This window comes from Eptatretus burgeri, chromosome 9, assembly GCF_056783735.1.
Source record: "Eptatretus burgeri isolate ZD-2024b chromosome 9, Ebu_testis_v1, whole genome shotgun sequence".
Classification (NCBI taxonomy): domain Eukaryota; kingdom Metazoa; phylum Chordata; class Myxini; order Myxiniformes; family Myxinidae; genus Eptatretus; species Eptatretus burgeri.
In genome coordinates, this window is record NC_140969.1 from 30,427,251 (window position 1) to 30,447,624 (window position 20,374).

The window sequence follows — 20,374 nt, forward strand, 5'->3', positions numbered from 1 at the left end:
TAAACAATACATACATACAGTTTTCATATAAACAATACATGTGAACAGTTTTCATATAAACAATACATACATACAGTTTTCATATAAACAATACATACATACAGTTTTCATATAAACAATACATATGTACAGTTTTCATATAAACAATACATATGTGCAGTTTTCATATAAACAATACATATGTACAGTTTTCATATAAACAATACATATGTACAGTTTTCATATAAACAATACATATATACAGTTTTCATATAAACAATACATGTGTACAGTTTTCATATAAACAATACATACATACAGTTTTCATATAAACAATACATGTGTACAGTTTTCATATTAACAATACGTACATACAGTTTTCATATAAACAATACATACATACAGTTTTCATATAAACAATACATACATACAGTTTTCATATAAACAATACATACATACAGTTTTCATATAAACAATACATATGTACAGTTTTCATATAAACAATACATATGTACAGTTTTCATATAAACAATACATATGTACAGTTTTCATATAAACAATACATATATACAGTTTTCATATAAACAATACATATGTACAGTTTTCATATAAACAATACATATATACAGTTTTCATATAAACAATACATATGTACAGTTTTCATATAAACAATACATATGTACAGTTTTCATATAAACAATACATATATACAGTTTTCATATAAACAATACATATATACAGTTTTCATATAAACAATACATATATACAGTTTTCATATAAACAATACATATATACAGTTTTCATATAAATAATACATACATACAGTTTTCATATAAACAATACATATATAGAGTTTTCATATAAACAATACATGTGTACAGTTTTCATATAAACAATACATACATACAGTTTTCATATAAACAATACATACATACAGTTTTCATATAAACAATACATGTGAACAGTTTTCATATAAACAATACATACATAGTTTTCATATAAACAATACATACATACAGTTTTCATATAAACAATACATATGTACAGTTTTCATATAAACAATACATATGTACAGTTTTCATATAAACAATACATATGTACAGTTTTCATATAAACAATACATATGTACAGTTTTCATATAAACAATACATATATACAGTTTTCATATAAACAATACATGTGTACAGTTTTCATATAAACAATACATATGTACAGTTTTCATATAAACAATACATATATACAGTTTTCATATAAACAATACATGTGTACAGTTTTCATATAAACAATACATACATACAGTTTTCATATAAACAATACATACATACAGTTTTCATATAAACAATACATACATACAGTTTTCATATAAACAATACATATGTACAGTTTTCATATAAACAATACATATGTACAGTTTTCATATAAACAATACATATGTACAGTTTTCATATAAACAATACATATATACAGTTTTCATATAAACAATACATATGTACAGTTTTCATATAAACAATACATATATACAGTTTTCATATAAACAATACATATATACAGTTTTCAGATAAACAATACATATATACAGTTTTCATATAAACAATACATATATACAGTTTTCATATAAACAATACATATATACAGTTTTCATATAAATAATACATACATACAGTTTTCATATAAACAATACATATATAGAGTTTTCATATAAACAATACATATATACAGTTTTCATATAAACAATACATACATACAGTTTTCATATAAACAATACATACATACAGTTTTCATATAAACAATACATGTGAACAGTTTTCATATAAACAATACATACATACAGTTTTCATATAAACAATACATACATACAGTTTTCATATAAACAATACATATGTACAGTTTTCATATAAACAATACATATGTACAGTTTTCATATAAACAATACATATGTACAGTTTTCATATAAACAATACGTATATACAGTTTTCATATAAACAATACATGTGTACAGTTTTCATATAAACAATACATATGTGCAGTTTTCATATAAAATATACATATATACAGTTTTCATATAAACAATACATGTGTACAGTTTTCATATAAACAATACATACATACAGTTTTCATATAAACAATACATGTGTACAGTTTTCATATTAACAATACGTACATACAGTTTTCATATAAACAATACATACATACAGTTTTCATATAAACAATACATACATACAGTTTTCATATAAACAATACATACATACAGTTTTCATATAAACAATACATGTGAACAGTTTTCATATAAACAATACATACATAGTTTTCATATAAATAATACATACATACAGTTTTCATATAAACAATACATGTGTACAGTTTTCATATAAACAATACATATGTACAGTTTTCATATAAACAATACATATATACAGTTTTCATATAAACAATACATATATACAGTTTTCATATAAACAATACATATATACAGTTTTCATATAAACAATACATATATACAGTTTTCATGTAAACAATACATATATACAGTTTTCATATAAACAATACATATATACAGTTTTCATATAAACAATACATATATACAGTTTTCATATAAACAATACATGTATACAGTTTTCATATAAACAATACATGTGTACAGTTTTCATATAAACAATACATATATACAGTTTTCATATAAACAATACATATGTACAGTTTTCATATAAACAATACATATATACAGTTTTCATATAAACAATACATATATAGAGTTTTCATATAAACAATACATATATACAGTTTTCAGATAAATAATACATACATACAGTTTTCATATAAACAATACATACATACAGTTTTCATATAAACAATACATACATACAGTTTTCATATAAACAATACATACATACAGTTTTCATATAAACAATACATACATACAGTTTTCATATAAACAATACATATATACAGTTTTCATATAAATAATAAGAGGTTAATTCTTTTCACTCAGAGATTTTGGACAAATGAGCAGAGTCCATGGGATCCCATAATCATGAGCCAAGTGCTCTGAAGATAGAAACACCAAAATGGACAACCTCCCCCCTCCTTCAAACAATAATGAAAATAGTCGTTTCTGTTGCTTCAGCAGCAACAGACCATCACCTGGTCTCCCCATGCCAGCTCTTTCTAGGTCTTCAGTCTTGACATAATAAAAGTGCTCCAAGCGAGTCACGTGCAGCTGATCACGCAATCGCAAAAAGAACTGCTCCAGCTGCACCTCCTGTAGCAGCTCATGAAGCCACGCCGTGCCCTCATCTGGCTGAACATGCTGCAACAAATCGACAAAATACACATTTACTTTTAGACCTGCATGCCTCATCAGCCGAGGGTCCAAAACAAAACGTCTGGGTCAGAATATCTCACAAGTGCCACGTCAAACAAATAGGACCGATAGTGCACGCGCAAACCCAGAGAATTTGATAAATTTGGGGGGTAAAAAAAAAAAATTCACTGAATCAATGACGACAATAAAGTGGATCAAATCAATACCGTAATCAGTGGTCAAGGATACGATGAGCATGCATCAAAAGATGGGGCAAATGTTAGCGTTTTCATGTGCAGGTGATTAACCAGCGACAGCAAAATAAAAACAAAGCAATAAGGATTCAAAACGAGAGGGAAATTGATGGCACGCCATCAAATAATCCCAACGCTTCCCACCAAAAGCGAAGTTGAAAGATGACAAAAAGTTCCACCAGGAGTGGCCCAACATCAAATTTTGAGTTAAACATTTTCTCCGTTTTGATCCCTGTGACCCTAAGTCATCATCTCCTGGGGCATGAACCATGGGTCAAATCAAAAAAAATCGTTACAAACTTAATGTCCGCATATCCGTTGAATGCCCGCTTATCATTGGTATCTCTCGCGGTGAGGTCGAGTCTTTGGGCCTCTCACTCTCTCATCGCAGGCAGGTCAGTGGTCTTTCTGTCTTCTACCATCTCTTCTCCGGTCTTGCTCCCCCCTGCTCTGTCTGCAATTGTTTGTTGTTTTTGAAAACATAATGTTTTCCCGCCTTTGGAATAAACTCCCTCACTCTGTTCAATCCCATTCTTCCCTCCAGGCCTTCAAAACAGCTGTTCACCACCACCTCTTATCATCCCCCATCCAAATCCTCAATCTTTTCTACCCCCGTTAATCCACCTCCTTCAAATTCCCTGCTTTACTTCCTCAAAGTCCCTGTAATGTCCATCTTGTATACCCCATGTTCCCCACCCTATCCCTTTCCCTTCCACAGATCTCCTGTCTCATGTCTCTGTTCCCCACTGTTTTGTCCTTCCCTCTCCCACCCCACCTAAAGCGATGCCCCCCTTATCTTGTCTCATGCCCCCTTGTCTTGTTTTATCCTCCCTTGTCTTGTTTCATGCCCCCCTTGCTGCGCATTGTGTGTTCGTTCTCCCACGAGCCTCGACAATGCAGACACAAAACAACATGTCCAACACTGCCACCTGATAGTTGATTGCATATACAAAGATAAATCAAAAAACGGTTTAAAATGTGCCCGTAATTGCATTTTTTTTGGGGGGGGGGAGGTATTACTCCTTTTGTTCCTGTCTCAGCGGTCAAGGTCAAAAATGATCCTGCTGTCACACCTTTGTGTCATGTGGTGATCATGACAACCAATGTTGGTGGATTTATGCACAACCATATTTAGGAGTTAGTGTGACGGTTGGACAGACAGAAGGAGCCAATTACAATATCCCCTCGCTTATTTTGAAAAGCGTTGAGATAACCACAAAGCGACAACAAATCAAAACAACCCAACAACGATTGCAGGGTGGTTGGTATCATGGGTATAATATGTTATGCACATGGATACTGATTTTAGTCATCAGATGCCACTGTGCACACAACACACCAATTTCCCTTAAAAAATATTTATTCTATTATATTCTATTCTACTTGACTTTATCATCCCGAATAGCGGTGCCGAAGTGACATTTCACGTTACACAACAGTTCGTACTATCATCATCACAGGGGTATCTCTGTCCTTGTGTTAAATTGGTTAGCAACAGAATATTTTATGAGTTAATATAATCAAAACGAAGCCTCTCATATTTTGAAAGTGATCACCTGAGTTGAAGGCATCATAGGTGGCGTACAATTGTCAAGTCGCACAAATTTACGAAGCAGGTTCCAGCTGTTGAAATCCCAGTATCAGGTCAATACAAACCGACAGATCTCAAATCAAACGGCAAGACCTCTGCTCGTGGACAAAACTCTGAAACATCTCCCCCAGCTTATGGCCGTGAGCACAAAGATCCCTTTGTGGCCGCCTTAGTGCAAAGGGTGGTGGCACATGACTGGCTACCGGCACAAGACTGGTGTTGTGTGCCAAGACGTTGCAAAACAACAGAGCACGCATCGAGTGCCAAACGTGGCTCAGACATAAATGGGCCGAGGGGGGAGGAATCCGATTGCAAAAAATATTGTGCTCCATTAACTGCTGTGCTGGACAATAAGGCTAGATATTGTTTTTTCTCTGTCACAAGCAAATACAACCCATGTAAAGTCAGTATGACACAAAAAAACGAGCTTTTCATTGATATGCACAAAATGCCAGAAATGCAGTAGTTTGTTCGGTCAATTTTCAGAATCAGTGCTGCTCGCATCCACACGTGATGAATACTCACGATAAATTAGAACGGCACTCGGTAGAGCGCGTACCTCCTCAAGGCTGAACAATTTCGACTTTGTCTTCTACTTACTGATAGTGGACAGGTTGAGTGTGCGACAAGAACAAGCCACTTCAATTTGGATTAGGGTTCGGATTCAGGTCCAGCCTAAGTTTCATCCAAATCAGTCCATAACTTTTTGAGATATCCTGCAAAACAGATACAGACAGACAAAGTGGGGTGACAACATAAACTCCGTCCACTTTTGGTGGTGCAGGTGACTGAATACCTAAATTGTTTTTTCGAAGATATCTCTGGGTCGGTTGCAAGGCTGCTCAAGTATTTTGGATCAAGGTGTTGATGATTTCAGAGGAAGAAGAGATAAAACTGGAGGAAGATTTCGAAAAATTCTCAGCAATTGAGGTCCAAGGCTTACTCCTCCAGCTCACATCCTATCAACGGTCTATTGTCCACTCATCCATCCTGGAAGGTGTTCTCAAGGGTAAAGTCAGACCCATTGCGTTTCAGATTTGTATCAATCATCCTCATGTCTGAAAGAGACGGATGCACAATGTGGACATCCTGGTCGTGTATTATTATTATTATAGAGACAACACAAGACACCCTCATCATTTTGAACAGCACACGGTGATGAATGACTTCAGAGCACAGAAAGACATCCATTTAGAATGTTGTACATAAGATATCAAATTAGGTAGCACACATAGAATGAAAACTTTAATGACACAGTGCAGCGAAACATTTCAACAAATTTCACTTGGGTAAGACCTCTTCACACAAATATTTGATTTATAATTGTTAATCATCATGGAACATGTCCTCGCATTGCATTAGTATTCTGCTGCCCGGCAGCCACAAAGAATGCAATGGGACAAATACGCGACAACACAACTACAACTTCCCATGGAGCACAAGCGTTCACTGGAACCACCACACTTCACAATTCGAAGAACTATCAGCACTGGGTATATATATATATATATATATATATATATATATATATATATATATATATATATATATATATATATATATATATATATATATATATATATATATATATATATATATATATATATATATATATATATATCAGCTGCTAAGATGACTGGAGACCAGCTGTACCACTTCATTACAGGTCCATCCAGTAAGCATCCAGAGGAGGAGGATTATAAGCCAATGCCAGATTATCGCTTGGTGGTGGACCCCATGCTCAATGAAAGCTTCTGTTGTTGGAAGTAGAACCTTCAACTTTAGAGCTGAGGTTGTTTTAGGATTCACCGTCTTTGATGACCCGATATACCGTAATAATCTGATGGTCGACCTGTGATCATGCGATTCATCAATGTGCGTGCGGTCCCCCAGGTGGACGTCAAATGGTGGTCCGTTTGCTGACATTCATTGAAGGATGTTAAAGACCCCACGGTGTCCTTCGCGAAGACTAGGCGAGCCATTGTCGGAATCGTGGCCAAATTCCAAATTCCTGCCCTAACTACTGCTGGGAAGGCAATGGAAAACCATCCAAAATAACCCGTGCTCAAGATGCTGCTTCAGCGGAACTGATCCTCTGTGAAGAGTACGTTATATCAAGAGAGAAAGAGAGAGAGGGAGTGAGAGAGAAGGTGAGAGAGTGTTGTCATCATACCTGACTCTGGAGCAAGAGCAAGACATCACCCATCTCAGCACCAGACTTTCCAAGATGTTGAAGCATGTGCCCCGTCTGAAGTATCTTCACCACATTTCCTTTGCCAACACTCCATATACGTGACACCACGTCACAGTCATGGGGTGAATGTGCTGCTAAAAGCGATTCAGCGATATCATGGAGACTCTGAGTGTTACCTTAATGTTGGCAAAGCAGCAGCAGCAGCAACAATCATCTATGCACAGTCACAAGTGAGTTTCTGCTGGGAGTAGAAATGCATTCCATGCTTTGTCCCCCCCCCCCCCCAGCCTCAAGGTTTATGCAGGGCTCACCCAGTCCACCATGAACCCACTTCTGGTGAAACTACCTCAATCCAAGATCACAGCTCACCTCCACTCATTGTCCCCCCCCCCCCCCATCCATGGAAACAACTTCCACACTCTCTTCAATCTCATTCCTCTCTCCAGGTCTTCAAAACAGCTGTTCACCATCGCAGATCGTCCCCAATCCAGAACCATGATCTTTTCTTTTACCCTCATTAACCCTCCCAATTCCTCCTGTTCTGTTCTTGCGTATGGCAGCTTCGCTGCCGGGTAGCTATCATTTCTTGGAAATGCAGCTGTGCTGCTGATGCTGTGCCCCTCTACCAGTACACTGCTACTCATTTTGTCGACCTCAGAAGGATGACAGGTTGATTCAATCCCACCTGGTGTTAATTCAGTGACCAACGGGGCTCGAACTCAGGATCCTAAGATCCCAAGCCAGCCATCCTAACCACGAAGCCAACACCAGCCTTCCCATTCCTCCTAACACCCATTGTTTGTCTGTCTCTGTCTCTGTCTCTGTCTCTGTCTCTGTCTCTGTCTCTCTCTCTCTCTCTCTCTCTCTCTCTCTCTCTCTCTCTCTCTCTCTCTCTCTCTCTCTCTCTCTCTCTCTCTCTCTCTCTGGCTCTCTCCCTCTCACTCTCTCTCTCTCTCTCTCTCTCTCTCTCTCTCTCTCTCTCTCTCTCTCTCTCTCTCTCTCTCTCTCTCTCTCTCTCTCTCTCTCTCTCTTTTTCCTTTTGTTCTGTTGCATACTGATCCATTCAGTGTACAAGTACTGCAATCTTTGTATGAAGGTAGATTTGTACATTTGAGACTGAGCCATTTGTTGCATCAAGTGCAGAGAACAGAGTAATGATGGTTGGTGACATTAATGTTGCTTGTAGGGCAAATGTAGATGGGTGGATTAGGTTTGGGTTCAATGTCTGCAGTTGTTATTTTCCTGTTCCTGTTTCTGACTGACTGCTGGGAAGGCAGTGGCAAACCACGAGGCACAGCTCCTGCCAAGAGACTGCTTCGGGCAGCACCGATGCTCTGTAAGGAGTGGTACATCAATCATGAGGAAAGGCAATATTATCAGACTCGCCTATTTTTTCTCTCCTCGAACCTAGGTAAGGTAAATCCACAAACGCCACCACAATGTTGAGACATTTCACTGCAATTCGAGCACAGCACAAAGCCCACCGGTGTGCAGGATTGATCCTGGTAGGATATCTGAAAATTATTACTTGGATCGATTCATCAGGTCGGTTTGTTGGACATCAGTACCCAGGTGGACTGCCTCATCCACATGCATTAGAGATGAGAAAATTAAATAAACTTTTATCAAAACAAACAAAACAAAACTTGGTCGCACCATGAGACGAGGCATGATGGGCGAGACTGAACTTCAAAATCACACTCAAAGGTTTGTTTATGGATAAACAATCATTGTGTGTTGTCTATTTGCCAAATGGAAGAAAATCCTGACTTGTAGTTGTGCATCCCAAGTGTGCTGGACTTTACATATATATATATATATATATATATATATATATATATATATATATATATATATATATATATATATATATATATATATTTATTATGAGAGGGTTGCAATGGTGTCGCTATGCATTGTGGGTGAAAATCAAATATGTGACCACCATGTTGATGGTATTGTCCTCTTGGGTTCTTGCAATGGCGTTTTAAAAGTATTCTGATGATTTAACAGCAGATGCAAGACATAGATTTAAAAAAAAAAATGATTACTTCATGTGAAGGCAGAAAGCTGATGTTTCAGCTCATAATGTCAGATTATGGCTTGAAACAGATGATTACTGTATATATATATATATATATATATATATATATATATATATATATATATATATATATATATATATATATATATATATATATACATATAGATACTAACTAGCAAGTAACCACGGAAATTCCACGTAATATAACATGTGACTTCAGTAATATTACGCAGAGAAGAGTTGAATATAATGGGAATTTATTATAGTCTCACCATGTGCTTCCTGAAGATGTTGCTCGATTAAGTCAACCACCACCTCCACCCCGAGACCTCACATCCAGCTCACCCCAAGTCCTCAACCATCCCCAACCCCGTCCTTATAAACCCCCAACAGCCCCAAGTAGTCAACCCCACCCCCTAGTTAAATTTGTGAAGGGGGAAGGGGGGATTGGAACGGAGGACAGGGACCCTAGGTCCTATCCAACCTACCAGGTTGAAGCCCGTAAGCTAGATGAGTGGTAATGGGAGCTTGTATCATTTTGTGGGGGAAGAGATTTCAATATCAGGCAATGGCGCCCTTTGGTAGCTGGTGACATGTCCCTGATATCCCTCCCTGACTTGCTATTGGGCAAGTCTCCAAAGTGTCAGTTTTGGAGTTTCGGTGACATCCACGTTTGTTTCATTAAAGTAAGATTAGCAGGTACCCACGTAAATTCTGCACAATGTAAAGTGTGAGTCAAACATTAATGCAAGGAATAGTTACGTATATATTGGGAATTTAATATTGTTTAGCTCTGTGCTCCATAAAGATGTTGCTTCACTAAATTAACTGCACCCCCTACCACCTCCAAAGTCCTCAACGCCCCCCCCCTTTACAACCCCAACTTTCAACCTCTCCCTCACAACCCCAAGTCCTCAACCCCCCTCCCCACCTTCACAACTCCAAGTCTTCAAATCCCCTCCACACTCAAAAACCTCAAACCCCTCCCCAAAGCATCAACCCCCCTCTTGCAACTCTGTCCCCTCTCTGCAACCCACCCAGGACCAGTGCACCAGTTAGGCAAACTAACCGGTCAGCTAGAGTGGCAAGAAACTGCATGAAATATTCATGAAATTACATGTCAACAAGCAGACCAGTAGTGGGAAATGAAAAGTCTCGATCTACTGATATACATCACTGACATCTGTAGGAGAGACTATACTCTATTTTTATCTTGCCAAAACGAAGTTTTTACAAGATATGTTCGTCAGCTTGTATGTATTTTTTGTTTGTTTGTTTGTCTGTAATCACGTATAAAAAATTCTGCAGAGCACAGTTATCATTGTAAATTTTTGTAACTTCGCATATCAGAGGCCTATAGAGGTCCCTTTCAGCATATAAAATTTTGAAGGTCAAGGTCAAAGGTCAAGGTCACTTTGTCGCAAATCAGGGGAGTCGACGAAACCCTTATTTTTTTGAGTAATTTTGATCGGATCGTCTTCAAACTTCATGGGAATATAGTTCATGGTCTGGTGCTCAGCTGATTAGTTTTTGGTGGCGATTGGCCTTGACCTTCATGGTTAGCGCCTAAGTTCAAACATATTTGACCCCAAGGTCAAATTTTCAAGTTTTAGGAACCATATCGTGTAGTACCTCAAATTGAACACCTCGATGAGTGCTTTCTAGATATGTCAGGCTTGAGACATTATGACGTCGTTTGGTGACGTTATGAGGCAAACGCATATTTTTCATGGTTACTCTGTAGAACGATTCTCATCGGAATCTCTCGTAGGCAGATATTCCTCAAGGAGTCGCTCCTGGTGAATAGCAGCTCTGTTCACCTCAGTGTGACCTTAAAGAAGTCACACGTGGCCACCTTTTGGCAAGATACGGGTCACCCTGCGGGTGACATTGGTTTATTTAAGTGTTGGGGCCTCTGTTCAAATAACAGCTCAGACGTGGGAGGAGAGTGATTATTCAAGAGACTCTCAGTGTGTTTTCTGACATCGAGGAATTCATGTGTGTCGGCCTGGATGAACGACTGTCTTACTTGGTTACTTACTTACCACAAGGTAAGACATGTACGCATATAGTAACATATGAACCAACCATCGGAATCTAACCAACCTGATCTGTCCGACAACAGCAGATATTTACATTATTGAGATCCTGGTGCTGATAAAACATGATAATCTGATAGCCTTTGGTTTGGTTCAGCTTCCATCAGTTTTTCTGTGCTGCATCAAAACAATATTCTCCCTGTAAGGTATTGTGTATCTAATAATATATAAATCAACCATCCTAATGTATCTAACTGACAGTTATGGAGAATATCAAGCCTATCTTTCACTTCGGCATATGAGCATATGGTTATCGTCGATATGTGAACATGGTGGCATCAGTGTGAGCATTCATTTATTCAACATTTCCATTGCTTTACCCAAACAACTACGTAAGTATATATATATATATATATATATATATATATATATATATATATATATATATATATATATATATATATATATATATATCAGTATAAAAGCTTGTCATAAATGACCGGTTGGACTTGGAGTTATTTTATTCGAAATATTCAAGAGACTGGAAGATATGATGTTTTGTAGCAAGAAGCGTTATTTTAAAGCACTACATGTACAAATGTGACTATTTTCTTTATCTTTTGGGAGGTTTCACTTTGACGGTACAGCCCCATGAGCACACCAAAGCATGAAGCCTCGGCCTAGTGTCAGGTGTGCTTATATCTTCTTTATTTATTAGACATCCGACAGACGCAAATGAATGCGCGATTTACTTGGCATGCATTGTACATCATGTGCAGTGAATTTCAACTCTCTGTACCTTGTATGTATATATATATATATATATATATATATATATATATATATATATATATATATATATATATATATATATATATATATATATATATATTTTTTTTTTTTTTTTTTTTTTTTTTTAAATACCGCCCCTTGAGACTCGGTTGGCAAGTCACCGTCTACATTTCCAATAGAAGAGATGTAATTATAATCTTTTATGAAAAATGTTTTTCAAGTTTATTTTTTGAAATGAAAATGGGACCAAAGTGAACACACAGTCGTGTTTTAAAGGATTGGCCTTTAAAACCTTTCTTAAATTGTCCTTATGAAGGGTGACAGACAAATACACATTGTGCTTTATAGAAGTACATAATACTCTTTTTCATCCTTGCCACACATTTTCTTATTTTGGAAAAAAAATATATCTATGACATAGATATTTAAAAAAAAATTCTGTTGTAGGGGAACCATGTCAGATAGAAAACGATTCTCTGGGGCACAACATCGTAAAGGGAAGGATGAAAAGGGAAAAGAACAAGCGAAGAAAGAAGGTTCCTTTCTGAAGTCCATCATCAGCGACAACATCAACATGAAGGTATCTCAAAGGAGAAGGAACACAAAGTATGAGATCACGTGACCCATATTACACGTCATAATGTGTATTTCTTCACGTACGTATCCAGTGAAACGTGTACAACAATGAAAATGTACAATCAGCATCAGATTCACCTTCTTCCTGTAAAATAAAGCTGTAATTATTATATAAATTCACACGTTTTATTACGTCCACCACCGAAGGTGAAGGAGGTTATGTTTTCACCCTTCTGTCTGCTTGTTTGTGTACAGGATATCTCAAGAAGTTGTGGACGGATTCGGATGAAACTTGGTGGACATGTTGGGTGTGTGGCAAGGACGAATTTATTCGATTTCGGTGAAGATCCGAATCCGAATCTGGATACGAGAATTATTTAATTTTTTAAGTGATTCTTCACCATTGAGAGATTGGGCCAAAAACCATATAGTATTGTATATCATGATATTTCAAAAATGTATTGGGCCCGATATGTTCTGATGGATCAGGTATTACGTGGCGGAGGTATGCGCTCTGCTAAGTGCCCTTCTCGTTCATACTGTTTCACAATATTCATTTTGGAAAGTTCATTGTGGGGGAGGGATTGAGGAGAAAATCTCGAGGTACACCTCGGGGGCCTAATTTGCACCGACCCTTCCCCCAACCCAACTCTCTGTCCTCTCCCCCCTACCTCTTTCTTCAGAGCAACAGGGCATTCTTACATAATTACATATTCATTTAACCCTTCCCCCTCCCCTATCCACCTTCATATTATGCCATTATCAACTTCACGTCCACCAACCTGACGACCTCCTCATCACCTGCTTTCCCACCTTCTCTCCAATCTCATGGTATACTGTTTATCCCACGGACATCCTATGGCAATGACACTCTCAAATGATTGTGAGTTGCCCAATCATGTTAATAAATTATCATAAATTAATGATCTTATACACACACACACACACACACACACACACACACACACACACACACACACACACACACACACACACACACACACACACACACACACCTCTGCGATTGACTATAAACATCCAACTGAGCAGCGGGAAGAACTAACGTGCGGACTTTCATTGATGGGAATGTCTTTACCTCCACTATCGAAGGTCGACGGACCACGGAGGTGATGTCACCCCGTCTGTCTCTTGGGTTGTCCGTTCGTTTGTCCGTGAGCACGATATCTCAAAAAGTTATGCACGGAATCGGATGAAACTTGGTGGACGAGTTGAGTTGGTGACAAGTGCAAGCAGATTAAATTTTGCTTCAGGTCCGAATCCGGATCCACAGTCAATGGGATACAAAACGTGAACTGTTGAGCCTGGTGGAGGTGAGTATGCGCTCTACCGAGTGGCCTTCTACCCGTTTAGTCAATTCGACTTCTACCGTTCTAGTCAATACCCGTTTGAGAAAAAACACCAGGAGGAACAGGACAGGGAAGCATTACCCTAAAACACAGCCATGTACTTGGTGGAGTACTTCATGCATGTCGCACCCTCATCGAGCTGTCGCTCGAACATTTAAACCATCGAGTTGTTTACACAAAGAAACGTGTTTCAAGGCTGTGAGCGACATTACCCAAGGTGAGCAGACCCACTTTGTTGGGTGTTGGGACCAATCACTGGGTTCGACCCCCCTTGACGACGAATCGAAAGCGCAGAACCCAACCGCGTTTTGGGATCCCCGACCACCAGGCAGCAAGGATCGTGCAGCAGTCTTGCACAGTGCAGGCCTTGCTCTCCTTTTTTTAAAGAACGAGTAATACTGTGTCCCCCATGCGAGAAAAATATTCTTGTCGAAGTAGAAATCCAGTGACAGCACGAATAATCCAACAATGAATCAAAAAGACGATAATACTTTTGGGCTCCAATTCACACAACACGTTACAAACGATAAGGCATGTTCAACAACAGCAGCAAACAAAGCAAATGGATTGTTATGGTAATAATGAAAAATAATTGGACAAAAAAAAAAAACTGCAAAACAAGCACCCAAAGGCCATAATGACCAAACGAGACCCGAACAGCCGAGGGTCACCAACCCCATCCCGTGTGCCATGAGTGACATCGAGCTCTCACCAAGGCAAGGCTAATGGACATTTCATTAGGATCTAACAGGACTTGGACTGGGCGATGAGACCCCTCTCAATTACACTTGACCCTGACATATGCTTTCCTGCGATAGCGAGCTCCGTCACCTTCGCCAAAGGTGTACAAAACGGACATCCTGAACATCCGGACAAAACTCACTGTGACGTGCGCCGTGAGCACCGACCCACGCGGAGCCCCGGGTTGGTCTTTCCCAGCAGACTCCATATAAAAACCGCTTCCTGGTCGAGCTATGAACGATTCATAAACAAACTAACGACAGGACCAAACTGTACACGAGGGGGCGCTCCAACCACGTGGTCCTGCACACCGACCACGTGTCCATGCGGTCAACGTTTCCCTGCATTCCGTCCACACATGTCCATTCCCTGTCCACGTGGTCCGGCACACCGAACACGTGTCCATGCAGTCAACGTTTCCCTGCATTCTGTTCACACGTGTCCATTCACTGTCCACGTGGGTTCCTGCAGTCAGTCCAACTGTCCAAGTGCTCCGTTCACTCAGTCCACGTGCATCCCTGCATTCCAACCACACGAATCCATGTGGGTTCCTGCAGTCAGTCGAACTATCCAAGTACTCAGTTCACGCTGTGTCCCTGCATTCCATCCACACAAGTCCAGCCATGTCAGAGCTTTAAGATGACTTATTTGGAGAAGTCTCAATAAATGACCGTTACCTGTGAAACCAGAAGAACTTGCTCTTGGTTTGGGGTATCACCCAAAACGCTTCAGGTTTCATGAGAAAGCAATATTTAATAAATAATTATTCACAAAAAAATTAAAAAATGTTTAATGAAAGAATATAAACACCAGCCATGACGCCATATTCAAACAGTACAACACCAACCTTTATTCATCACTTGTATAAAGGCAGAGTCCATACACTCCACAAAACCCAACACATCCTTCACTGTTTAAATTTCCAAATAAAACAGCTGTGATAAAAACAGGTGCAAAACAGCTGCACTGGCACCAAAACATCACTCTATCAACTGCCTCATGTGTTCAACAATACACACCAAGTTGAATCGAAAAAAAAAAAAACAAACAAAAACTTTACACTCAAAAATATAAACAACCAAAGAGGGTTATTTAGTAGAAAAAAAAAAACACAAAATAAAAAAATGGAAAAAACCGTCGAGACTATCGGAATTGAACATGGAACTTCATTTGGTTTCACACAGCAGCATCTTCAGCAGGTTTCGCATCGAACCGCTGCTTCTTTTGGTCGGTGTCATCCTGCAGATGAGAAAACACAAGCTTTCAAGGTGTTCACTACTACCCACATAGGCAGACCATGTAAGTCTGCTCAATTTGAGGCATACTATTCATTGCTTCCAAAAAGGACTGTTCAACTCAGCACAAATCCTTAAAAACAAAAAAAAACAATTGGCCTTTAAAAGGTGAAACTATTGAACAATTGAGCTCTTGCATCACAGACTCCTCAGGGAGAGTGACATTCATTTTATTTCCACCCCAAACACTGGACCCCTTTGTCCATGCGCTTCTAAGTTCGGATGCATTTAAGAGGGACGCTTCTTTTGCACACCTCTTCTTGGGAAGAACGCTTGGTGGTTGTCACACCGATCTTTTCGTTCACCGCTTCGGTCTTGGTCTCTCCTACGCAGGGCAAACACAAGGCGTTAGTTAGCCCTTGCGCATTATCACAGACGAGATAGCAGAACAATTTCACGACCCCCGCAACTGTAAGCTAGAAGAGATTAAAAATAAATTTATCAAGTCAAAATATCATATATATATATATATATATATACACACGTACAACCAGTAACATCATAAAAGAAGATAGTGGTAGAGATGGTGAAACACCAATGAGCAATGCCAGGAGAAATTGTCCTGTGACGTGTGTACAATTTTCCAAATAAAGACCACACAATCCAATCGGAACAATTGAGTAACTTGGCAATGCCGTGATGAGGACAAACTATTGTAACCAACTCAGATACATGTGCGAGCTGAACTGCCTCATGTGGTGTCTTGTGCACAACCAGGCCGTACCGTCTTCCACCATGGGAACCAACTTTTCCTCTCCATTGCAGGCAGTCACAGCCGAATCCTGTGAAGAGATTTTAGTTAAATATCAGGGGGGAAAAAAAAAAAAAAATTCCACTTGCACCTCAACAAATGACACACACACACACACACACACACACACACACACACACACACACACACACACACACACACACACACACACACACACACACACACACACACACACACACACACACACACACACACACACACACACACACACACACACACACACACACACACTCCAGGGATCACCTGGACAGCTTCCGACACGTCCCGATGGTGCGGATCCTCTTCATGCTTGGAATCTTCAGAATCCGCTGCCGTTTCAGGCTTTTCAATCTCAGTTTCCTTCGCGGCTTCTTCTTTCAACTCTTCAACCTTCGTCACCTCAACCTCTTCAGGAAGGGCAGAGGACGCAAGTGGGCTTTGAGGCAATTTTGATTCGGGCTCAGTTTCTAATTCAGCCACTGCCTTAGCCTTCTCATCCTTTTCTTCTTCTTCCTCCTCATCATCCTCTTCTTCTGCTTCTTCCCGACCTTCGGACGTTGTTGAGGGATCTTCTTTCTTCACTTCCTCCTCTTTAACAACCTTTTCATCACCCTTTCCTTCCACTTTACTCTGCTCTTCCTTTTGAGCCTCCTTTTCCTTCACCTCTTCATTTTCTTTTTCATCGACTTCGACAACTTTGGCTTCCTTTTTCGGGCTCGCATTTTCACTTCCACTTTCTTCCTTTACCTCTTGGAGTTTTTCACCTACAGCTCCATTCGTGCTCACCTCTGTTTTTTTCACGTCTCCACAAGCAGCCGCCATCTGCTTCAACTCCTGTAGGGATAAATAATAATGAATAAATAAATAAATAAATAATAAAAGGTAGCAAGTAGCCCCATCTATCCCCTCCTGAAAACCCAGCAAGTGAGCAAGGAACAAACGCCAAGTTGAAACCATCGTTTACCAGACAAAGGTATTCCAGGAATCTCTGCATACCTGGACGAGGAGATTTACAGCCAAAGAATCACGACCACACACCTAAAAATTGACCTCCACTTTCGCTTAACTATTCTTGTATAATTTTTTTTTTTAAAATAAAAAAAATTAAAAAAAAAAAAACTACCACTACCAATCCTCACCAACACCATGCCGTGCAGTCAACAAGCTTGAGGTTTACTTCAACCAGAATAATTATTAATCCTCTTCTCTTGCCGAATTAACTTCTCATTCGGTCGAGAATTTGATACAAGAGAGGGGGGGTTATTTATTTATTTATCGGATGGGGGGGAGAGGGAGGGGGGTAAAGCGAGTGGCTATTCGAGAAAATTCCACAAGAACCGTCGACTCAAAACAGGTTTAAAATATGGATTTTTTTTCACAAAACACGGTATAAAACTTGGATGTCGCGAAGCAAAATAAATTATAATGAAACAAACGAAGTCGTTTCTTGCAGTTATTGAAGCAAGCGATACAGAAAAAAAAATATTTTCTTCACCTGAGGAGACGTTTCAGACATGGCTTCGTTTCAGATGTGGCCGCTCCGACGGGATGCAAAGAATGAAAATTAAATATAAAAAACCGAGATATAATTACCGAAAATAAATGGGGAAAGATAACAAGTCGTTTGGAGTTTAAAACCAAATGAAGAAACTATTAATAAAAATCGGTAAAATGGAGGTTGAAAGCACGCCGTGAGGACAACCAGGCGCACACGCTCTCGTCAAGTTGGCTGCTAACAAAGAAAAACGAGGCACGCGCGCGCAAAACTGTGCTCGAACTTCATTGGCTAACGCCAGCCGGGTCATTATGTAACGCACGCGGATTGGTCGAGGGGTTCTTCTTCGAAAACCTGAGGTAATAACGGGAGACGAGTTTCAAAAATATTTTGTCTGAGTGACTTTCTTCCTATTTGTAATGTTTTAATACTTCGCTCGTTAATAAATCTCGCAATGAAACTCAACAGACAATGAAATGGCTTCATGTTCGGCTTCAAACCATACACCGTCTAAAATTGAGAGCGCGTTTTGCCTGAGGATCGAACATTCGTTCGAGGAATTAATGTTAATTCGTTGATGCAGATATTAAAATTATTAAAATGAGATAAAGAGAAAAATCTAAAGCGAATCGATGGGGGGAAAAAAAATACACCGCACGAAACGATAACGCGAGTTATTACAATTAGATTTCTGAGGAAAACTTTCAATGAAAAATTTGGACTTCGCCTCATAATCATCTTAAAAGGTTAAATCGTTGAACGATATTAATCACGCACTTTAGCTTTGAGTAAGAAATGTGTGGACTTGAAAAGAAAAAAAAGATATTCGGTTCATTGATGAAAAGGTAAAAAAGAAAAGAAAAAAGAAGCGTGGGATCACAAACGGCGTGCGCGTGCGAGGGGGTGGGGGCGCCGTCGGTGTGTCTACAAATGGAAAATCTATCGGAGTAGGCGGGGTTAGTGGAAAAGCGCATGACGTCTGTGTGGAGTGGGCGGGGTTAGTGGAAAAGCGCATGACGTCGTGTGTGGAGTGGGCGGGGTTAGTGGAAAAGCGCATGACGTCGTGTGTGGAGTGGGCGGGGTTAGTGGAAAAGCGAATGACGTCGTGTGTGGAGTGACCTGGGCACGCATGCGCAGTGCGTGTATACCTGGAAAAGCACGTGCTGCGGTGACTTGGATGTTGTCTTGCTTTTCATCCCTTAATAATAACAACAAGGAACAACTGGAAGGGCACTCGGTGGAACGCATACCTTCACCAGGCTGAACAGTTTACGTTTTGTATCTCACACATAGGCTGGATCCGGATTCGGACCTTGACCAAAACCGAATTATTATTTCGTCCTTGTCGCGGGGGAAAACATAACCAAACGGTGGCGGAGGGAACAAGGAAACAGGAGGAGGCCATTCGGCCCATCATGCCTGTGCCACACCAGCACCAGATCAAATATATCCGTCAAAACGACGTAATTTCATTGGGGGAATTGGGGGAGGAGTGGGGATGAGAACAATGTGGCATGCTCAGGGATATGCCAAATGTACCAAATTAATAAATGGGGAAAAGTATTTATTTCAATGACAATTTCTCTTTTCTTTTTCAGAGGGAGCGGGGCGAAGGCTGTTGTTGGTTGACAAATGGACGAGACCAACCCTAACATTGTCCCTTGACGAGATCTTCAACGAGATGACACTCCGCACAGATGCACGCAATCACCCATCAATGCTCAAGCTACCTAAAAGTCTTGTCGACATCTCGATACCCTCGATCTCCGATGCTTCTGAGTACCTCTCCAATTTCAATGTAAACCAATTGACTGTCTCTGCTGCCACTACGTTTCCAGGGAGATCATTCCATACATTTATATACATTGGTTTCAGACCAGGTCACTCCACCTTGGAATTGCTGCTTCTGCTCTCCCAACAATGGATGGAGGCCATCACTATTAGACGTGAGATCA

At 39.4% G+C, this 20,374-nt stretch overlaps 2 protein-coding genes across 4 annotated transcripts in view; both read right to left on the minus strand.

Moving 5' to 3' along the window:
- The window catches only part of TNK2 (tyrosine kinase non receptor 2), an 88,766-nt gene extending 73,605 nt beyond the window's left edge, over window positions 1-15,161 (minus strand). For 2 of the 3 annotated variants that reach the window (XM_085894590.1, XM_085894589.1), the window contains exons 1-2: window positions 15,021-15,161; window positions 3,121-3,286 (exon numbers count right to left, since the gene is read on the minus strand). In XM_085894590.1, the coding sequence (XP_085750716.1) occupies window positions 3,121-3,286; window positions 15,021-15,086 (232 nt within the window). In that variant the 5' untranslated portion in view covers window positions 15,087-15,161. Of the gene's footprint in view, window positions 1-3,120; window positions 3,287-5,090; window positions 5,562-15,020 lie in introns of those variants that run through there. The other variant, XM_085894591.1, reaches the window with a different exon arrangement.
- A 543-nt stretch (window positions 15,162-15,704) lies between these two features.
- On the minus strand, window positions 15,705-18,724 carry LOC147019824 (uncharacterized). The gene is made up of 5 exons (XM_085894592.1): window positions 18,420-18,724; window positions 17,189-17,758; window positions 16,898-16,955; window positions 16,428-16,498; window positions 15,705-16,117 (listed from the first exon to the last, which is right to left on the minus strand). The coding sequence occupies exons 1-5, from the start codon at window positions 18,438-18,440 to the stop codon at window positions 16,055-16,057; spliced, it is 783 nt and encodes a 260-aa protein (XP_085750718.1). The 5' UTR covers window positions 18,441-18,724; the 3' UTR covers window positions 15,705-16,054.
- Between the last annotated feature and the right edge of the window lie 1,650 nt (window positions 18,725-20,374).

Coding starts and splice junctions, on each gene's coding strand:
- LOC147019824 (XM_085894592.1), bottom strand. CDS start 18,440: ATGTCTGAAACGTCTCCTCAG. Junction 16,499..16,897: donor GGTTCCCATGGTGGAAGACG/GTACGGCCTGGT, acceptor TGCCCTGCGTAG/GAGAGACCAAGACCGAAGCG. Junction 16,118..16,427: donor AGCGTTCTTCCCAAGAAGAG/GTGTGCAAAAGA, acceptor TCTCATCTGCAG/GATGACACCGACCAAAAGAA.